Consider the following 20,907-nt stretch of genomic DNA (forward strand, 5'->3'; position numbering starts at 1 on the left):
CTAGAGGTGTTTTCCACCTTCAACTACAACTGTGGAAACTACTGCTGCCATGTGCTGCAGACAGCACTGGAATGAAGAAAAAATGATTTAAAAGTGTGTTTATATGATTTAAAAAGACACCCATGGCATCAGTACAATGAAGAAAATTACCTGCATCTATCGTCATTAGATCCAATTAGACAGAACAATATTTTATTTTCTTTCCTCCCCCCTCCCATTTGTAATGCCCAGTGGTTTTTTAAAAGCTCATTGCTGCAGTCAATTTTGGAGAAGGCAGACAAGCATAAGCTTTCCTCCCAAACACATTACGTCACCCATTGCTTCTTTTGCAGTCTGCAATCCCAAATTTCAGCTCGCACAGACAGTGAGTCAGGGGAAGATGCTTCATGTGCCACTAGTGGAGGCAAGACTTGAGGGCCCAACTGACTAGAGGGGGCTGCTATTTGGAAATGGTGCCATAAAAAAACCTTAATTGATTGTTCGATTCACTGACATAAACATCCATGAAACTTCACACACATACAGAGACAAGAAGATCGTAAGAATAGACTTAGTCTTCCTTTTTGCAGTATGCAGTAAAGTATCTGAAGTTTCCTTGTAACATGTATATTTCATATGACAAGATGCTAATGATTCTAAAATACTAATTGACTCTGAAGTATGCTTTAAAGTAAGCTGATAATAGTAATAATGGGGCGGCAGTGTAGTATATTGAGTAAGGAGCTGGTCTTGTAACTCAAAGGTTAGGCACTGTCATTGTACCCTTGAGGAAGGTACTTAACGATTGCTTCAGTATATATCCAACTGTATAAATGGATACAATGTAATTGATATGTAAAAAGTTGTGTAAGAGCATCTGCTAAATGCCTGTGATGTAATGTAATTAGTTAGTTAGTTATCTAAATGCTAACTATGCTAACATGCTATTAATTTGCAGTACTCTTATAAGCTCACTGAAACATTGATAGATGTCTAAATGAGCTAAATTTTGTAATTGCTTGGTCATTCATACCTGATGGCCTGATGCTTGGACCCTTTAATTGCCGCCTACAGCTATTATTATTATTATTATTATTATTAATAAATTATATCAGGAAATACAGTTATCAAAGTCTGCATGTAGCTACAGAAACAACTATGTTTTTGCACTAATAATTTACTCTAATGCAGTGGTTTTCAATGTCACTGCATTGTAACACAGCATTCAACAGTCACTGCCACACTGTGCAGTGTTCCACTTTCATCACACTGCACCACCACAGTTTCCACAGTCTCTCACCGCTGATGCAGCGTCAGCAGCAAGTCTGGCAGCGTAGCGGGCGATGAGATGGTGTTCTTCATCCAGACGGCTACTGCTCTCCAGCATGCTGTGGGACATAATGAGAGGAGTGGAACACAGGTCTCCTTCTACTTAACCTAGAGTAAAACAATATCTTCCGTTACACTTTATACTATGAAAAACACTGGCTTTCCCTACACATATACAGGATTAAACCTTAATATATATTCTAGAGTAAAATAGAAGCTTCTTTTATACTTAATAAGAGTAAACCACAAACTCCCCTTTCACTTCACAGTAGTAAAACCACAGGCTTCCTTACATAGCTAAATTAAATTAAAGGCTTCATCCACATTTTAACTACAGAAAATGCAGGCTTCAGTTACAATTTAAGTTACACAGACCTGTAAACTTTAAAAGTGTAAAACACAGACTCCCTTTATACAGATAAGAGTAAAACACAGGGTTCATTACTTAATACAACTGAAATTCAGGCTTCCTTTACACCAGTAAAACACCAGTTTCCTTTACACATTCTAGAGTAAAAAAAAAAAAAAAAAACACACACACAGACTTCCTTTACACTTTTCAAAAATAAAATGCTGAATTTTTGTATATTTTACGAGAACAAAGCACAGGCCTCCTTTCTACTTTATAAGAGTAAAGCATAGGAGTCCTTTACACTTTACAAAAATAGGTTTTCTTTACACCTCCTGAAACACTGTCTTCATACACAATTTACTCGGGCAAAATACAAATTTTGTTCACACTGCCAGAGAGTGAAACGTTTCCTGTATATTTTGCCAGTAAAGCACACGGTTCTTCTAGATTTTACTGTAGTAAAATGTGTCCTTCACATATTACACAAGTAAAACAAAGGCTTCTTTGACACTTTAATGGAATAAAACACATACTTCCTTCACACTTTACTGGAGTAAAACACTTTACACACTTTATCAAGTAGTTGCTAGTACTGTAAAGTAGTTTTACTTTATAAATGCGAACACTGGCCTCTGTTACATCTTACTAAAGTAAAACATAAACCTAAACCTTACAAAAGGAAAAATTCCCAACTTCCCACTAGAGTAAAATACACATTTCACTTGTATCTTGTGTTAAACAGTCTCCCTTCACAGTCAAACTTTTCTACAGTAATCCATGTTTCCTTTATGCTATACAAGACCCCTGTGTTCAGAAAGGGATATCTACACATACAATTTCATATTTAAGGAAGACAACATAACAATACTTTGTAATAATACTTATACTAATACTACTACTACTACTACTACTACTAATAATAATAATAATAATAACAACAATACACTTACAAATAAATACTGCTAAATACTAAATAAGAAAACATTGACTGAATTTGCACAATGTTACTTGTATATTGTGGCTACAAAATATATGGACTTTTTTCTGTAAATTATATGACATACCCTTTCTTTCATGCTTGGAAAAAACTTTCTACAAAGCATTGTTCATTTTCTAAGGTTTTATGACATTAAATATTATTGTATGTTTAAAAATTTTTATTGTATGTTTTGGTGTGCATTGAAGGATATTTTAGATATTCAGAGAAGTTTCTGATGGACCGCCAGCTTTACAAAGGGAGATTGCGGCCTAAAGCAAGAACATATGCTTTGAGCAACTCCAAAGCAGCTTATACAGCAAAGTTCTCAACAGGCTGTTTGTATGTATAACACCAGATTATTCTTTAGAAATGTAAAGTTAATATCATTTTTCATTGGAACTATTTCCTATGGAGCCTGCAAACTGAGGCTGCTGTGCTCATGGAAAGAGGCATAGGTATATTTTTTAAAATTGTGAATAAACACCATATAATGAATCTGTCACCTGTATAGCCTGTACTGCACATAAAACTCTGGTCTGAAAACTTAAAATAAAAATGAAATAATATGTTTTCTAAAAACCTTGAAAGTGAACTATCCATTTAAAATTGCCATTGTAATACAATACCCACTTAGCATTTCATCAAGGTTTCGTCATAGACTGAAAAGACTTTACAATTAATTATGGAAGCCAGAGGAAAGAGAAACATGAAAATGGATGGCTACATTCTTTTCAAGATGAAGTATAAAAGACAGCAATGTCACATTGACACACAAATAGCTTGCAGTAACAGAAGACAAGTAACCACACAAGATTATTGATTTCAAAATTGTAAAGTTAATAGCCGACAGCATGAATGCCAACAAACATATACTTTTCGTACTAAACAGGAGCCGTCCCACCTACAGTACATTACAAGGAGTACTCTAACTCTTGAGTGTTATTTTTCAAGGAGGCCATTTTACCATACTCTGTAGTACCACCTATTTTATTTAATGAATTGCTTAAACAAGTTGCCAAATTAGAAAACAGTTTCAGGAAATAATAAACCCAACAAAAACCAAACAGTTAAAAATATGCACATACTGTGAAAACATTAACTAAAGCTATTGTACAGTTACATGTTGGGGTGTCCTTGCATATCTGAGATCTCTGACAGCAACCAGTGTTTTATAAGCAAGGTGTTGAGGCGCTCACAATTATTGAAATTATGACAGTGACACAATTTTTTTGTTGTTATGGCTCTACTCCAGCACATTGGATCTGAAAAGAAAAACTATGAACATAAAGTTAAAGTGCAGAATGTCAGTTTTAATTTGAGGGTATTCACAGTACATGTATATATGGTGATCATGTAGGATCTTTTTATCAGGGATGTCCCGATCCAATCCATGGACTGGTATCGGCTTCCAATACCACCATATTTTAAGTATCAGTATCGGCTACAACTCGCCCCATCTGAATCTGACACAGCTGTTACAGCTGTTAATATGCATATTTATTTTCACCTGGAGCAAAGCTTCCTCTTCGTACTTTCTGACTCTGCCTGTACTCCACTTACACCAACTGTCTAGATGGATGGTCACTGCCATACACAAGCACTATCCATTTGCCACCAAGGACAATTTATGAAAATGAACTGCTATCCACAACAATGTCTGCTCTGTGGGACTTTTACAAAGTGGAATCCAAAAGCAACCCTATGACCAGAAGTACATTTGCAATGTCAGTGTTTCAAGAGGCAGCATTAGCATAGCATCTTACAATGCAACAAATTTGACGAAGCATTTGAAAAAACACCACCTAAATAGATAGGCTAATGCTGACTTTTCACAGCTCACCTGAAGCAAGGCCGCATCTGAGCAGTAAAGCACTGGAGGTTACTTTTAAAAGACAGGAAATGTTTCCATTACAAGGCCAAAAAAAAACTGAATATCTATCCATATATTATCTATACCCACTTATTCCTGGTCAGGGTCGTGGGAGGTACTGGAGCCTATCCCACATTCTACTTTCTGGCCTTGAAAAACTCCTTGTTTGCTTTGGCAGTATGTTTTGCATTGTTCTGCTGCCAGGCAAAGTGCGATCCAATGAGTTTTCAGGCATTTGGTAGGACCTGAGGAGATAAGATGTTTCTGTAGACTTCTGAATTCATCCTTGCTGCTGTCATCAGCAGTCACACCATCAATAAAGATGAGTGAGCTAGCTCCACTGACAGCCATACATGCCCAAGCCATAACACTACCTCCACCATGTTTCACAGACGGAAGGGGTGCTTTGGAACATTTCAGTTTGTTTCTTTCTCCACGGTTTTCTCTTTCCATCATTTTGGTACAGGTTAATACTCTGTCAATAAGACTTTGTTCAATAAGAATTTGAATGTCCTTTTTAGCAAACGCTAACCTGTTCTGTTCTTGGGTTTACATTTTACAGTGAACTGGTCTATAATTGAAAGTATTCTTCAGTCATCTACTACAATGGTCATCCATGGTCTTACCAGGTCATTTGCTATAGTTGAGCTCACCAGTGTGTTATTTTCAATTTCAATTAATTCAATTTTTCAGCCTCATGATGGCCTGCTTTACTGGTATTGACACTTATTTGGTCCTCATGTTGAGAGACAACAGCAACCGACTCCAAAAGGCAACTTCCATACCTAGAATCACTTCGACCTTTTGTTAGCTTTTTTGTGATTGAACTAATTACACAAAGACAAACAGCTGGCCATGAAACAGTTGAGCAGCCAATTATCCAATTATATTTGCTCCCCAAAAATGGGGGACTATGCATAAAAAGGGCTGTTATTCCAACAAGGATCACTCAATACGGATGTAAATAACCTAAAAATATAGCTGACAGTGTGCACTTTTGCCTCATATTCATTTTGTTGTATTTCAAAGCCAACACACTGAAATACACAGCCAAAATAAAAATAGTCTCTAATATATGTTTACATTTTGCATATAAATGTATATTAAAGTCTTGCTGACAGAACTTGCTTACCATGAGAGTGACACACCTCAAGATTTTTCCCTATTTTCTACAAAATACATTTTAACATTGACAGGTAATAAGTAACTTCACTGCTGCTGATGTACCCAAAGAAGTAAACCTAAACAGCCCCAACTGATAGTATGAACAGAAAGATGTTGTAGTTAAACCGTTGTTTGCGTAGGCTCCTATACTCCTATAATGAACTGCACAAAATACAAAAAAAGCTCTGTTGCTTTCACAACACACAGACCTACAATTTAAAAGCACACATTCTTGAAGATATGGACAGGGAGATCAGCTGTGATCTACTATGGACAGAGACAGAGTATAAGTGCAACGAAGGCAAGCCGCCTCGGTGGATCGCTTGCATTGGAGCACTGTTTCCTCAAGGGAAACCACACTAACCATGTGGGGTTGCTGTGCAGTAGATTGACATACAGCCCGATGAGCACATGTTCATCAGCAAGTCTATCCGCAACATCGAGGCTGTAGTTTAACCTGGAACAGTGTAGGGTTTCAGAAAGACACAAAAATAGACAAGTGAGAGTGGCATGGAGAAATTACACCATGAGAAAAAAAAAGTAATGGACTAAACCACTGCACACTCTAAACCGGCCATTACAATATATACAAGTATATATATATATATATATATATATATATATAAGCAAGTGCTAAGCGATTATTGTGTGAAAATTTATTTGATTTTGCTTCAGCCTATCCTGGTTATGATTATAAATTTGGATTATTAAAATGCAATTTATTTTATTACGCAATAATCTTAGTATGTAAAATAATCCATAGATTGCCAAATGTGGATAAAAATTGAAGTTGTTTTTTCTTTAACCTAATCTTAGATGAAAGAAAAATGAAATTATAATGGAGTCTTCAGTCACAAAGCGAGCTTCATTTGAACTACCTGTTTGCATATATACATGATATATGCATGATCAAATCTTTGGTGCATAATTACCATTGTATTCCTATTTTTTAAATGGAATCGAGGGAACATTTCAGCATTACAAAGTTCATTACAAGCACACCTATTTTTCCTCAAGTTAGCCTTCTATTCCCCGTTGAAACTGTAATTCATATGCACAAACACTTCCACTGCCTTGGTATTAACAGTTTCAGTGATGGCTAAATACATTTTTCCGGTTGCTTCTCTAATAATAATATGAATAACAGTTTCATATCTTATAAATTTTATTTGAAATATAAGACACATTTTCGTTAATCCCTGGGCAACATATTATACATGATATTAATAAAGTTACTGAAATATATCAATTAACAGTTTGGTGCCAATTTTATGGACTGTTCATTCCTGATGACCAAGATACTCTGGACTAACCGACTGTTGCATTAGTAATCCAATAGCTAAACAGTTTAGTTAAACAGAGGTGAATGTGATAACTCAAACTATTGAATGTGGACTAAACTCTCAAATGTACATTTGTCTTTGTACTGAGGGGTTTATACACTGCAACCAAACTATAATATCCCTCTCTAGTTGTCGACGGACTGTTCTTGCCGACACAGTCCTGCATTGACGTTCTCAGTCACCAGAGAAAGAGTTGCTCTACTGTTTTCCTTTTTCCTTGCATATTGCACTAATCCATGAGCATCACGGTCATCGAATGGGCACTTTAGACCACAATGTCTGACCTTATTTACTGATGTCTTTCCCATATATCTAAATGCAGATGTCACTTTAGTCACTGTTCCTATTGAAACACGACCGAGTTGAGCAGTCTGTGTGACTGAATCTCCTGCCATCCATGCCCCAATAATGAACCCTCTTTCAAAGTCACTTAGATCTTTTCCTCTTGCCATCATCATTCAAAATCAAGGTCAACTGGGCCTGATCAGCATTTTTATACATGCCACAGAGCATGATAGGATGTTAATTGCTTAATTGTATCATGTAGTACACCTCTATAGAAACATCTGAATTTGTTATGTTTCTCCACTCATTTATTCAGGTTTTTCTTTTAATTTGTCACCCGTCTGTATATGTACTGTATTATACGCATTCTCTGGAGTGATAAATCATGCTTCACTATCAGGCAGTCTGACGGACGAATCTATGTACGGTGAATGCCAGGCGTACGCTACCTACCCGAATGCATAATGCCAACAGTAAAGTTTGGTGGAGGAGGAATAATGGTCTGGGGCTGTTTTCATGGTTTGGGCCAGGCCCCTTACAGTAGCTCCAGTGAAAGGGGATTTTAATGCTACAGCATACCAATGACATTCTAGAGAATTGTGGGCTTCCAACTTTGTGGCATTTGTTTGGGGAAGGCCCTTTCCTCTTTCAGCATGACAATGCCCCCGTGCACAAAGCAAAGTCCATGAAGAAATGGTTTGCTGCTTGGTGTGCCTGCCTGCACAGGGCCCTGACCTCAAACACCTTTGGGATGAATTGGAAAGCCGACTGCGTGCCAGGCCTTATTGCCCAACATCAGTGCTCGACCTCACTAATGCTCTTGTGGCTGAATGGATGTGAATTCCTGGAGCCATGTTCCAAAATCCAGTGAAAAGCCTTCACAGAAGAGTGGAAGCTGTTATAGCAGCAAAGGGGGCGAACAAATCCATATTAATGTCCATGATTTTGGAATGAGATGTTAAACAAGCACAGATGGGTGTGATGTTCAGTTGTCTACACACTTTTGGCCATATATATAGATATATGAAACATAAAAAGTAAAAAGTGTATCTGTGAGAGCACACATATCTATGTGCATATTATGAATGCATTTATCACATAGAAAATTATATATGTATGTGTATGCAGAAATACATATTGTCTGTTGTATATGCCTTGCATACGTGTCTATGTTGAAGATTATTTTTGCATGTGTGTATTTATGTTCCCAAAATTTGCCATTGCATCATTCTCTAACTATCTGAACATGTCTTCAGAAACAGTGGGGGAGGGTAGGGAAGAGTTGTTAAACGAGGTGTGAAAACTGACCGTGTGAAGACTGACATTGTTGGTTGCATAATAGGGTTACTGCCAAAATATATTCGTACCTTTGACTAAGCATAACAAAAAAAGATCATTTAACATAAGAAATGTAGCGCAAGCATTCCACCCTTCACACAGCAGCACGCTTTTTAACACATATTGCATGTTTCATGTTCTTTTTTATGAGACCACTTTCTGGTCTGTGCCATAAAATTTGAGCCCAGCTTGTCTGCATTTTTCACCATTCGTCCTGTCAGTAATTTCCAAGTATTCATTTGCCCTGCAGACTTTTCTTGAAAATTACTTTCTTACGCAAAAATCAAAAATTATTAAAAGAAATGAGTATACTAGATAGCCTAAACTGGATGAGTAGTCTAGATAGCCTGAACTGGATTTATGCTTTGTATCAGATTCATACTGGGATATCAATTTTATCCAAGCTTTAGTTTCTCAACAAAATTAAACCGATCATTACAATATCTCGTCTCTTCATTTAGATCTTCATTAAACTATCAAAATCATTACCTAATTTTACAAAGAAAACAGATATGATCCCATGTATCATGTCTCTGCATGAGCTTCACCCTTTTTGCAGCTGATGATCATAATGTGATTGATGATGATAAGGTTGATGTTGTGAAGATGACAAAGATGATAATGGCAATGATAATGGTGCTCTGATGGTAATGCACTTTTCTGCTAATAATATACAGTAGCAGCGTAATAGATGTTGTATCCCAGAGATATCAGACTTTCCAGATGCTGATATCATCATTGCCATTGGGTTTGGTTTCCTGGAAATACTAATCACAGTACATTGTGCTAAATGTTTCTGTTTCTTCTTCTTGGTAAAGCAACTACTGTCTCCACAGTCTTTCCGCTCAATATAGAGTGATACAGTACCCAGACAGCACACTCAGAAACGTGACATACAGTAGGCCCGACGTAGGTGCTCTGTTGCTCTCTGTCTGTGGGAGGTAATCGCGACGTAGTGTGCAGGTAGTTTGTCCATTGGGAAGATGTAGCATCTATTTTCTTACTGCTGCTCGGCTACAGGCTAAGTCGAATTAGTGTCAAAAGTATCAAACAAAACCCTGTGCGAAGTATCAAAGATGACAGATAGTTTGCCCAATTTTTCCTTTTTGTTCCAAACTCTTGAAATCAATATATTTCTTTGCAATATTTATTTCTCAAACAGAAATGTTTTGCTTGATAATTTTGACACAAATCGGATTCTGTCTTACAGTAAGCAACTTAGCCACAACAGCTTCCTAATGGGCAAACTACCTCCACGCAATGTCATGACTACCTCCCCCAGAGGGAGCGTGACAGACCGCCTATGTTGGCTTTACATCATTGTGCAGTCAGGGTAGCTGTGGTCAAGCAAATATCTTTGGGAATCTTTCAAAGCCATCACATAATTTGTGGAGGTTAATTACACTGAAATGTTCTTATGCAGAGTGACTTCACAGTTTATATTTTAAAATTTCATAAAATGAATTTATACAGGTGCATGTTTTCTGAATATTTACTAAAGCAATTACCAGTATTTTCGTTTCAGGATTATATTTTCAGGTATATTTTTCTCAAAATGTTATTATAAGGCAGTAGTTGTTAATATGAACCACACTGGTAGTAGTAAACAACACGTTTTAATCTATTTGTGTAAATTTTTTATATCAATATATAATTTTGAATTGACACACAATAAGACCACTTTTCAATTTTTATTATGTATACAGGCTGTGAAAACAACTAGTAACGTTTATTATGGTTTTATGAAGGTATTGTGCACCTGTACTTGACGAGTTTTCTTTAGGCCTACGATTTTACATTGTCCTCCAGAGAGAGCACCATACCTGTGAATTAACCATTGTAATTTTGATATTTGATTTTTTAAAATTTTGATTATTGTTTCAATCAATGCAGCAATAATTGCTTTGGTTACAAATGCAATACCCTTGAACAATTACATTATTGTATTACTGGTAAATACTGTTTTTTTAATTATTATTTTGAGGTTGCTTGAATGCTGATTTCCTTTAATTAAATTCTACCAAGCAAATAGGAAATACTTTACACTTCATTTATTGCCTGATAGGCAATATATCAAACGTAATTCCTTCATTGGAAGCCACACGGATTTCAAACATGGCACTGAAGCAGAACCTTACACTGTCAAATACAGTGAGACCATTAGTCACAATGACTGCTCATGAAATACGCTTGGCTATAACCATCCCTGTGCTTTACAACAGTTGTGATATGCGCTTCCATGTGACTGTTTTGCTCAGTCAGGTCCCAAACCTATCTCTGGTCATTTCCATCTGGTTTCCCCAGTGCTGGTTTTGATTGATAATGTCAAAAATGTCTCAGTTCACAAGCAGATATTTAGAAGGAAAAGAGTTGAAGGGAATTTGACTTAAATCAGAAGCAATGTAAAACATATATTATATTGTTTAGTGTGAACATAATAAATAAAAAAGCAGAAGCAACCATACTGCATGTGGGAAGACAAAATTATATATTCCATAGAATAGGTCAATAAAATATAACACAATAAATAATGCAGTAAGTAACAAGGGATGGGGCTATTTGAATTAATCGCTAAAATGAAAAGGTTGTCAATTTCTCACTAACGAATAATGTTGATCTTTGTTAATATTAAATACATGCATTATCTGTCTACCTGTCACATAGCTTGAGTATTAGAGTTGAGAGTTAAAGCAAAAAAAACAAAAAACAATTCTAGGTATAATGAGTAACTCAGCATGAGAGCACAGCCTCTCTTAGACAGTACACATCAGCAGGCGGTATACTGCCTTCAACACGTGCAAAGCCACACTCACACACATCACCTTCGTGTGACTTACCCCTTCCCTTTCAAAAGAGACGGAGCAGCCCTAGCCAAGTCTTTGCTCTGCTCAACTTCATTATTCTTGGTGTTAGGCAAGCTTTTTACAACAATACAGCAACACAGCAGAGAAGAGGGCAAAGAACATACATATTTAAATTGAAAGGAAAGACTGGGGTGAAAAAAGTTATATAACAGTATAACAGAATATACAAATTATTCAAACAGCAGAGAATTGAGAACATCTCTAGACTTAAAGCATACATTATATCACAAGGTTGAATAAAATTAAAAGAGAGATAGAGGGTGCCAATGGCATCACAGAACTAAAACACACCGTGATTGATACAGAACTTGTGCGACCAGTGAACGTGTCTGTCTACACAGATCCAGAGGGCTGTTGTGGTTAGTAAAAATGATCATGTGACACAAATGATCCACACGTTGCATTTGCACTGAATTGGTCTAGAGCCAACGCACATGCTTATGCACATGTTCACAGATACGTGTGAAACATGTCAGGCCAGCTGACCATTCATTTAAGTGAGCAAGGAAAGCTGGTGGTTCTGCAGGCAGCAACCTTGTAGAACCATAGAATCATACAGCCATAAGCTATATGATTCTATTTTTAAATTGATATATGGAATTGTCACTGCTTTTATATCATGTTAAAGGGAATTTATAAGTCAAATAAAAACATTAGACAAAATCCTTGCCAGCTGGCAAAGTTGCCAGCGGGGAAAGTTGGTATTTCTACAGGCAGCAATACCATGTAGAGCAACAGTATTTTATATTTTAACTGATATATGGAACTGTCACTGGTATTATCTTATGTTAAATAAATGTTAAATTAAAAGTCAAATAAAATTAAAATAAAAAAGAACTAATTAAGAATATCCTTGCCAATGCTTCCATGTGACAAATTCCAAATCAAATATCATCATTTAAACAATCTGCTTCAGTCAGAGAAGCCTCATTACTGCTGTGATTGGAGACATTCCCTCCCAGATTCAGAGCAGGAGAAAATGGAGAGGCACTCCTTCTAGGGTAACTGAGGTGGAAGGAGATTTTTCCCTTCCTATGAAAGGAAGGGCAAATTCCTTGGAGCCAGCCCAGTACATTTTTTGGACCTCTAATATCCCAACAAGTTTTGTTCATAGATTAGGAAACTGGATTCCCAGGCTGGTCTTGCCAATCTGGTGAGTCACCAATGCAGCAGTAACCAAGAGAACTATGGCAGACATTTGACCATGCGGCCTTGGCAGGACAAGGACAACTGTTGCCTGACAAAAGCGCTCACTTGTGCATATGCTGAGCACAACTTTGGCCTTTTAAAATGTTTTTTCCCCTTCTTGCTCACAGTGGAAATAGCATTATAAAGAATTACCCCTGTGTTCTAGGGGGTGAAGCTAAATTTAGCCATTAGTCAGTATATAACTTTTTGCCACAGCAAATGTGTTAAAACATGTTGTTTTAAACATATATCCAATAGGCCTATAGGAGGTTAAAAACAGTAGTCCCTATAGCCTAAATGAATGCCAATTTTCTTTAACATATTTTGGTAAAAAAAGTGATCTTTTTTTATTTAAAAGGGCACAAACTTCACACTTGAAAATGACTGATTTTGTAAATCCACTTAGTGCATATATTCCTCTCTCATAGGATCTCTTACAGAAGCCAGTTCATTTTCTTGTACTTCATTGTATCCAGAAATATCCCTGTTGCTCATGTTTCATAATGGCACAAACCATCTAACTTAAAAAAATATGTATTAGAAATAAAATTCTTGTCAATAGCCTGAGGACCTTCTGATGAAATAATTAAGTACAGACAGTACAGAATTATTGTCTGATGCTTATAAATTTTGAGTGACATATTGATTGCCAAGCTGTGACAAAAAGAACAGTAATTTGTGCCTCAAGCTGCGTCCTAGAGATCACCGTATTTCAACAGGTCATGGGAAAAAAAAAACAGTTTGCCATTGTGAGTTTTGAAGCTATGAGGACATGCGCAAATTGATGGACACACCAGGACAGTAGATACTATACCTTTGAATACAGTACTACTTTTCATACTAACTGCAGTTTTTTCCTCCCAAGTTTAATGTCAAAGAACCTGAATAACAGTTTCCAGTCTTACCAATATTATGTAGCATTGTTACATGTGCCGCTTGTCCAGAACAAGCATTTTAACCCAAAAGAAAGCTCTGACCAAAGACAGTTTCCACCAGGGGTGTCAAACATCAGTTTTTTTTTGTTGCAAATCAATTACTTCAATTAGTCACTTAATTTGGTGAAACACACCAAAAACCAGCAGACACTGCAGCCCTGCAGGACTGGAGTTTGACAACCCGGGTTAGATCCTATAGACACCAATCCACGTGTCTTTCACATCACCCATCCATAAATCATATAATTTGTGAAAAGTCACTTCAATATTTTAGGTTTTATAATAATAGTAATAATAATAATTTGTATTATTATTATTGAACAGGGCCCTGTTTCACAAAGCAAAATTACTGAGTTAGCTGGATAACTGCACTGAGAAAATCCTGGAACGCACCCAAATCTGGAACATAGACTGAAGTAAAAAGCTGTTCCAGGTTTTGCTCAGTGCAGTTATCCAGCTAAATTGGTAATCCTACTTCGTGAAATACCTAGGAGGACTGTAACTGAAGAGATTTAAAGTTATGCGAGTATTTGCATTTGAAGATGGATGACGTATAAGGCCCCCAGGATCGGCATTTCCATCATGTTAGAGACATGATTTCATTAATTTAGCAGATGCGCATATCAAAAATGACTTACAAAAGTAAATGATCAACAGTTTCCAGTTGCCCCCATTAGACACACAGTGGGTTAATTTAGTATTATTAACTCTAAAAAGATTAGTCTATATTAGGACAAACAGGTAAGTAGCAAACTAGAAAAAATGTTCCTCAGATGTCACATGACTGCGAAATGCAAATCACATGACAATTCAATATATCACACAATTACTCAATGCAGGCCACCTATGTTATAAAGCTGGAGAGTTATTTGACAGAGCATCTAGAGCTAGTAGGATTTAGTGAGTCCACTACTGAGCTACAGAATCTGAAAATCTGACATACTGACCGTGGAGCTCCGTTAAGCTGACTTACAAACAGGTTTATTAGAACATGCTCATCGCCATCACATTTCTCAGAATCAGACAGATGGCACCTGCACAATTCAAGCAGTAAGGTCACGGTCAGGACATGCACCCCAGTGGAATCAGTGTTCTACAGACACATTATTGCTAAGGATAAGCAGTTGAAAAGTTGGCTACAAAAACACTTTCAGGTTAATAGTATTCATCTTCATGAACACATTTTAAATCCAAACCAGCCACAATAAACCAATAAAAAGCTGTCCAGTTCTGCATTTCTTATGTCTGCAGTCACTCTCAATTGAGTCATTCACCATATAAAAGCAAACACCAGACCAGACACTTAAATTATTTTGTACTTTCAGCATAACCATCGGATATCATTCAGTCATCTTAGTCACCTAGCTGTGATGCCATGCTGGCATTGCTATACTTTTCTGCCCTAAAGACCATATAACACAGCGATACTGTTCACATTATACTGCCATGCAGTTCTGCCTGCAATCTCCACATTATACTGCAATACTGTTATGCCCGTAATCTCCACATTATACTTCCATACTAGTTTGACCACAACCCTTTGAGGAGTAGGTTTTCTAGAATGTTTTTTTTTTTCAAAATTCTAAGTCAGTGTTCAAGAACTCCATCGCTTTCACTTACCAGTAGTGAGTTTTACATAAGCATTGGAATGTTCAGTTAAGAACATTCTAATCACATATTTGTGATCTCACACCTGAAAGGGTTAATCTTAACATCGTACTGCCATACTGTTCTCCACTTTATACTGCCCTTAATCATCATAGCAAAATAAAAATATGGCTACAAGAGCTCTCCAACAAGAAAACTTAATGGAAAGACATACAGTACATAGATGTAACTGTATGTTAAATTGTATGAAATTTTAAGTATAAGAAATATTCTGTTGTTTTTTTATATCAGGGATTCCTATGCTATTTCATTTGAAAGTTTATGCATATGCTGCATGAGTTTTTCCAATATACTTAAAATTCCACATATTAAAGGAAAAAGCAATATATTTAAATCAATGCATATTGTGTATATCTACGTATATAGATACACCAATGTATTTTGCAGTATACTTGACCCATATCATTTTTAATTTCTGATTTCACATACATTAACCAAATCTGTCCATTATGTTTTGGAAAGGGAAAAAGTAACATTATCAAGTACATGCAAAATGTCCCCTTTTCTTTCTTTTTTCTTCACTACCAAACAACACAACATCCCTACTGCCTCCACATAAATGTTATCATTACAGAATTAATATAATGAAAGACTTTCACAGACTATTCCTCTTTAGTCATGGGAGTGCTTCATGGTCCACCAGGCCAGCGGCAATTATGAGTACCTGTTCACCTTTTTAATACACAGAGACGAATGCTTCCTGACCAGACTGCATTCACCCCCACTCAGGGCTTTGCAGTCTTGTTATAAAACAATTGCTCACCTCTTGTTTGCGAAAGGGCTTCCTGAGGAGGGTACTGAGTGGGAGAACAGGGACTCATTCATGCTGTTCACGGGTCGGGGAGGCCTACGGTGAAGATAGACATACTTGCTTAAACATCTTTAGTTTAATAATACGCCCAAAAATCTTCACTGCAGATTGCTACTTGTTTAATATTTTGGCCAACAATCTTCACTGCAGGTTGCTAGTGAGATATTCAGTAGTTCTGCTTTGGGGACATGCTGTACTGGAAATCATGTAGTCTATAATAAGATGTCAGATTAAATTTATGAAGTTTAATGGAATATGGATAAAACAATAATGCAATAAAGCAGGACTCACTTGGATTAATCAGAGATTCTAGGTAGCAGTAATAGCCAAATGCTATGATTAAATAAATTTATTAATATTTTGCAAACTTCTACCATAATGGATTCAAAATAGTTTCAAAATCAGTGCTAATATAAAAGGCAGTTAGTTCACAATTACTGAACAAAAAATTTGGTGTTAGGACTAAAATGCATTATTAGAAACTAGCGTTGTGGTAATATGCTATGTCAGTTATAATATTATCCAGTTTGTACGTATCACCAATATGATGCAATATTAAATGCTGTTAGGATTTTATAAGGCAAAATATAAAAATTTTTATTTATGAACTAAAACACACATATATTACAACACTTTATAGTGCTCAAGACAAAACGAACACAGTGTAAATTAAATGAAGAAATGCCGCTTACGCTGTTGAAAATGAGTATGCAACTGTATTTAATTATAAACTACAACAAGTTACAACAATAGACAGATCAATAGTAATCTATAAAATAAACACACTTACCAAGTATCTCTATTGTGTAGCGCGTAAAGAAACAATAACAAATGTTGGTTACAGTGAAGGAATCCCACAAGGACATCTTAAAATTACCACACAAAGAACCAAAGCCAAAGAACAGCCCAATCAATCTTCATCAGAACAGACGTGTGTACTGAAACATTACTTTCATTTCTTATACATGTAGAGGTAAAAATAAACACAACTCCAAAATGTCTTGAGCAATCCAGGAGTCTTTTGCATGTGCTTGAACGAAGGAGGTGGGGGAATTCCTGGCAATTGAACCCTCCCTCCCACGATGGGTAACTATGTATCATCCTGTGGGACTCCAGGACACTGTTGCTTTGCTACATCAGGGAATAAAGCTTTAGCAGGAAATGCCACCAAGAAGTCATCATTGTTTAATTTGCAAATGTAAACATAACATGGATCGCAACAACAAAACTACACTTGACAATTTAGCAGACATCATGCCTGTTTAGATCATTTGGATGATCTGTTCACTTGGTAAACTGTCAAGTTCAGCACTGGTTTTTTGGTTTTTTAAAGAGTTTCAATCACCAGATAATCCACTGTAGGGGAGAGTGGTGAAATAACAGTTTCTGTATTTGGCTCAATTCAGAAAATATTACTAGAGATAGATTAATCATTTTTTAACATAAACAATCTACAACCCTTGGCCATGATTACAAACCACAATGAAGTTTCTGGGAAATACCATTCACCAGCAATCTGACTTAAACTACCGAGAGTTAATTTGTTACATTTAAGCCCATGGGTGGGGTAAAAAATAACGTGGCGCGGGGTACATCTAACAGTCTTAATAGCTTTAAAAGTTAACACAAAGTACGGCAATTCAATACAATTCCACGTTATAGGATACAAACAGTCTTTAAGCTATTTTTTGTATTACATTTATGTTTTTTGTGGCCTACTTTTATTGGTGAAAATCTATCACAAGACTCATCTAATGTCTTTTTGATCCAAACGGCTGTATCAGTTGATGTCACATGTCACCATGTAGCCTAAAGTTGAGTTAAATATATTTACAAAGATAGGGTCTGAGTTTAACAAATCAAATTGCTTGGTTAATCAGTAGTCTACTGACAACAGGCTACCAACCCATCACTAAAGTCCAAGTTAACTTTGGTAACCAAGAGCCAAAATAAATAAAATCGTAAATAAAAGCACAGACAGAAAATGTGACTGGAAGGAGTGATCATGCAGGGAGGAGAGAGCGAGTTGGCACAAGGTTGCAGAATGGAGAGATCTGGGGTGTAGGGTTTGAAGATTAATTGTAAGTATGGTGGAGCAGTCCGATTCACTGTCCTGAAAGTTTTTAAACTTTTTGCAAGCTATAGCAGATAGCTAGTGAAGTGAGATGATGAGAGGTGTGACATGAGCATAACTGGGAAGGTTGTCGAAAAAACTTGTAGGTCTGATCTGTGTTAGCTGTAGGGGTTTAGTGGAAAATGTAGGGAGGGCATTGAGAATGAAATTGTAATAGTGCAGGTATAAAAGTAGCAGAGCCTAGACGAGGAGCTGTGTACAGCTAATGATAAGGAAAGAATTCTTCTTATGTTTTATAGAAATAATCTGGACACCTGACTCATTGCTACTACACAGAGAGAAGACCTGATCATCCTGGATCTTGCTGCTTGCAGTGCAAGAGCTCTGAGTGAACTCTCCGGTAGCATCTAGGTTAAAGGAAAGGTCTTGCAGTGGTGAGGAATTAGAGGGAATATAGAGCATCAGAGTCTTGGCCAGATTGAACTTCAGACAATGGTCTGCTATCCAGCACGAGATGTCCTTCATGCAAGTTGTGATGCATGGTGAGACCTGAGTGTCAGATAAGAGCGGAAAATCTGAGTATCGTCACCATTAAAATAGTACGAAAAACTGTGACACAACACAGACACAAGCAATTGCGCATAAATGGAAAAAAGAGGACGCCGAGCCTTGAACAACACCTGTAAGAAGGTCCTGGGCACAAGACATGCCAACATCGCAGGAAAACCTAAAGGCCATTTCAGAGATATACTGTAGAATTCAATCCACTTCAGTAAGAGCACTGCCTGGTACCCAAAGAAGAGCCAGGATGGAGAGGAGGAGTATGTGGTAGATAGTCTCTAAAGCTGGAGAAATGTCTTGTAAGAATAGAGCAGAAGAAAAGGAAGATGTTCTAAGCAATTGCAGTGCTTCAGTGATAGTGAGAAGGATGGTCTGAGAAGAGTGACTAACCAAAAAATCAGACTTAGAAGGGGTCAAGAAGGTTTTGGAATAGGAAGTAAGAGAGTTGGTTAGAAGCTGCACATTCCAGAGTTTTGAAAACAAAGTATAAAAGAGAGACTGGTTCATAATTCTGGAAGCAGAAGGGTCCAGAGTCCATTTGTTCAACATGGTGTAATTCAAACCTACCTGGGGGCTGTTGCCATGCAGTCTGTGGACAATGATAGAAATAGAGCATCTCTTATTTAGAAATTATATTATCTAATTTCTTTATTTTTATCGTATTTAGCTGTTTATCACTCAGGCTATTGGGGTTACAAATGAGATCTGTGCGTCTCTGAAAAAGCTCTGTGTCATGTGTCTGTCTGTAGGACGTGAGGCAGAGTAGGAGAGCTTGCTTTTAGTTCACATGTTGCACATATTTCAATATGTACCAAGAATAAACATTTGGTTATTACAGAAATGAAATGAAGAGGAGGTGAGAGCTGCCCTGGTGAAGTGAAATAGATTCAGGGGCAAAGACTAAAAATTTAGAAAACTGCTTTGTGAAAATGTATAAGAATTTTCATGGAATAACGATTCTGGCTTCTTGGTTTTGTTTGAGAACAATTAAACAGGCTCTCAGTGATTGCACATACGACTATAATCACCGTGGTAGGTAGTGGACCAACATAAAACTGACAGAATAGCAATGAAACAGGTCTGAATTTGGACATGAAGGAAAATGGGGAATTATTTTTTAAACAAATATTTATTTTATTTGGTTAGAAAAACCAAACCAAAATAAGAAGCATTTATTATTGCACTATAAACTGTCAATTTATGAGAACTAAGCTCCAAAAATAGTTCATTTCCATTGAGGTAAAATCTATAACCCAACATGGAACAATCCACTGAAAAAAAAACTTGGGCCACATTATAACACCCCAGTGTTTTAAGAGGAGTGCATGTTCATTGTACTTACACAATATGAGCCAGGTTTAACGGTTTCTCAGGCTGGTCTGGGAACATGGGATGCAAAGGTTCACGACTGGAAGCACAGCTGAGGGACTTGCTCAGAGCATTAGTTAATTTCTTAGCAGGAGATTTCTGGGGGGAAAAAACAAAGTGAGCAGCGAATGAAAAAGGAAATATATGATTTGAAAGGGTTTTCACTATATTTCATTAGATGAAAGGCCAACACATGTTTGATATTCTTTAAAAGCTTAGAATTTCATACAATTTATGCTTGTCACACTCTAACAGACAAGAATCTATAGTATAGATTTTATGAAATAATTTACCGTTCGCATTCACATCAGACTCTCACAGAGTATGAAATGCTATTCTTTTCATGCACTATTTTAAGAATTTAGCTTCTTTTGATTGAATTCAGAATTTCTTGTCTGGAGAGAAAAAGCCATTTCCCTGCACTACAGACCGAGACCATAATTCTCTCTGACACCTAAGCTGTTGTAAAGATGTCCTGTGCAGTTATTCACTTCACCCACAGTGACTGGTACGGGCTTTTCAACATTAACACATCAATAACGAAGATCCAGGCTGTGTGAGGGTAGACACTTCGTTTTCATTTTAGTATAGTTCACAATTGTGATAACAGCTCAAGGATGCAGCCCATACTATGAAGAAAAAAAGGTCTCAGCAGTGGGAAGTAGACACAGCAACCATACTAGAAATAGAACTGAAACATAATGACCACAGCGCAACAGGAATATTGGAGATGACACACTGCATTAGCATCTGAAAGATGCAGAATTTTTAAAAAGCAGAATGATGAAAGCCGTGGACC

At 36.8% G+C, this 20,907-nt stretch overlaps 1 protein-coding gene across 9 annotated transcripts in view; it reads right to left on the minus strand.

The window, feature by feature from the left end:
• Window positions 1-20,907, minus strand: part of dtna (dystrobrevin, alpha) — an 86,016-nt gene that overhangs the window by 20,837 nt on the left and 44,272 nt on the right. For 5 of the 9 annotated variants that reach the window (XM_064347069.1, XM_064347076.1, XM_064347075.1 and 2 more), the window contains 6 exons: window positions 20,083-20,207; window positions 16,058-16,141; window positions 14,574-14,660; window positions 11,477-11,557; window positions 6,038-6,130; window positions 1,280-1,367 (listed from right to left, as the gene is read on the minus strand). In XM_064347069.1, coding sequence (XP_064203139.1) covers window positions 1,280-1,367; window positions 6,038-6,130; window positions 11,477-11,557; window positions 14,574-14,660; window positions 16,058-16,141; window positions 20,083-20,207 — 558 coding nt within the window. Of the gene's footprint in view, window positions 1-1,279; window positions 1,368-6,037; window positions 6,131-11,476; window positions 11,558-14,573; window positions 14,661-16,057; window positions 16,142-16,895; window positions 17,237-20,082; window positions 20,208-20,907 lie in introns of those variants that run through there. The other 4 variants (XM_064347073.1, XM_064347071.1, XM_064347070.1 and 1 more) reach the window with 3 other exon arrangements.

Source organism: Anguilla rostrata, chromosome 8, assembly GCF_018555375.3.
Source record: "Anguilla rostrata isolate EN2019 chromosome 8, ASM1855537v3, whole genome shotgun sequence".
Lineage (NCBI taxonomy): Eukaryota > Metazoa > Chordata > Actinopteri > Anguilliformes > Anguillidae > Anguilla > Anguilla rostrata.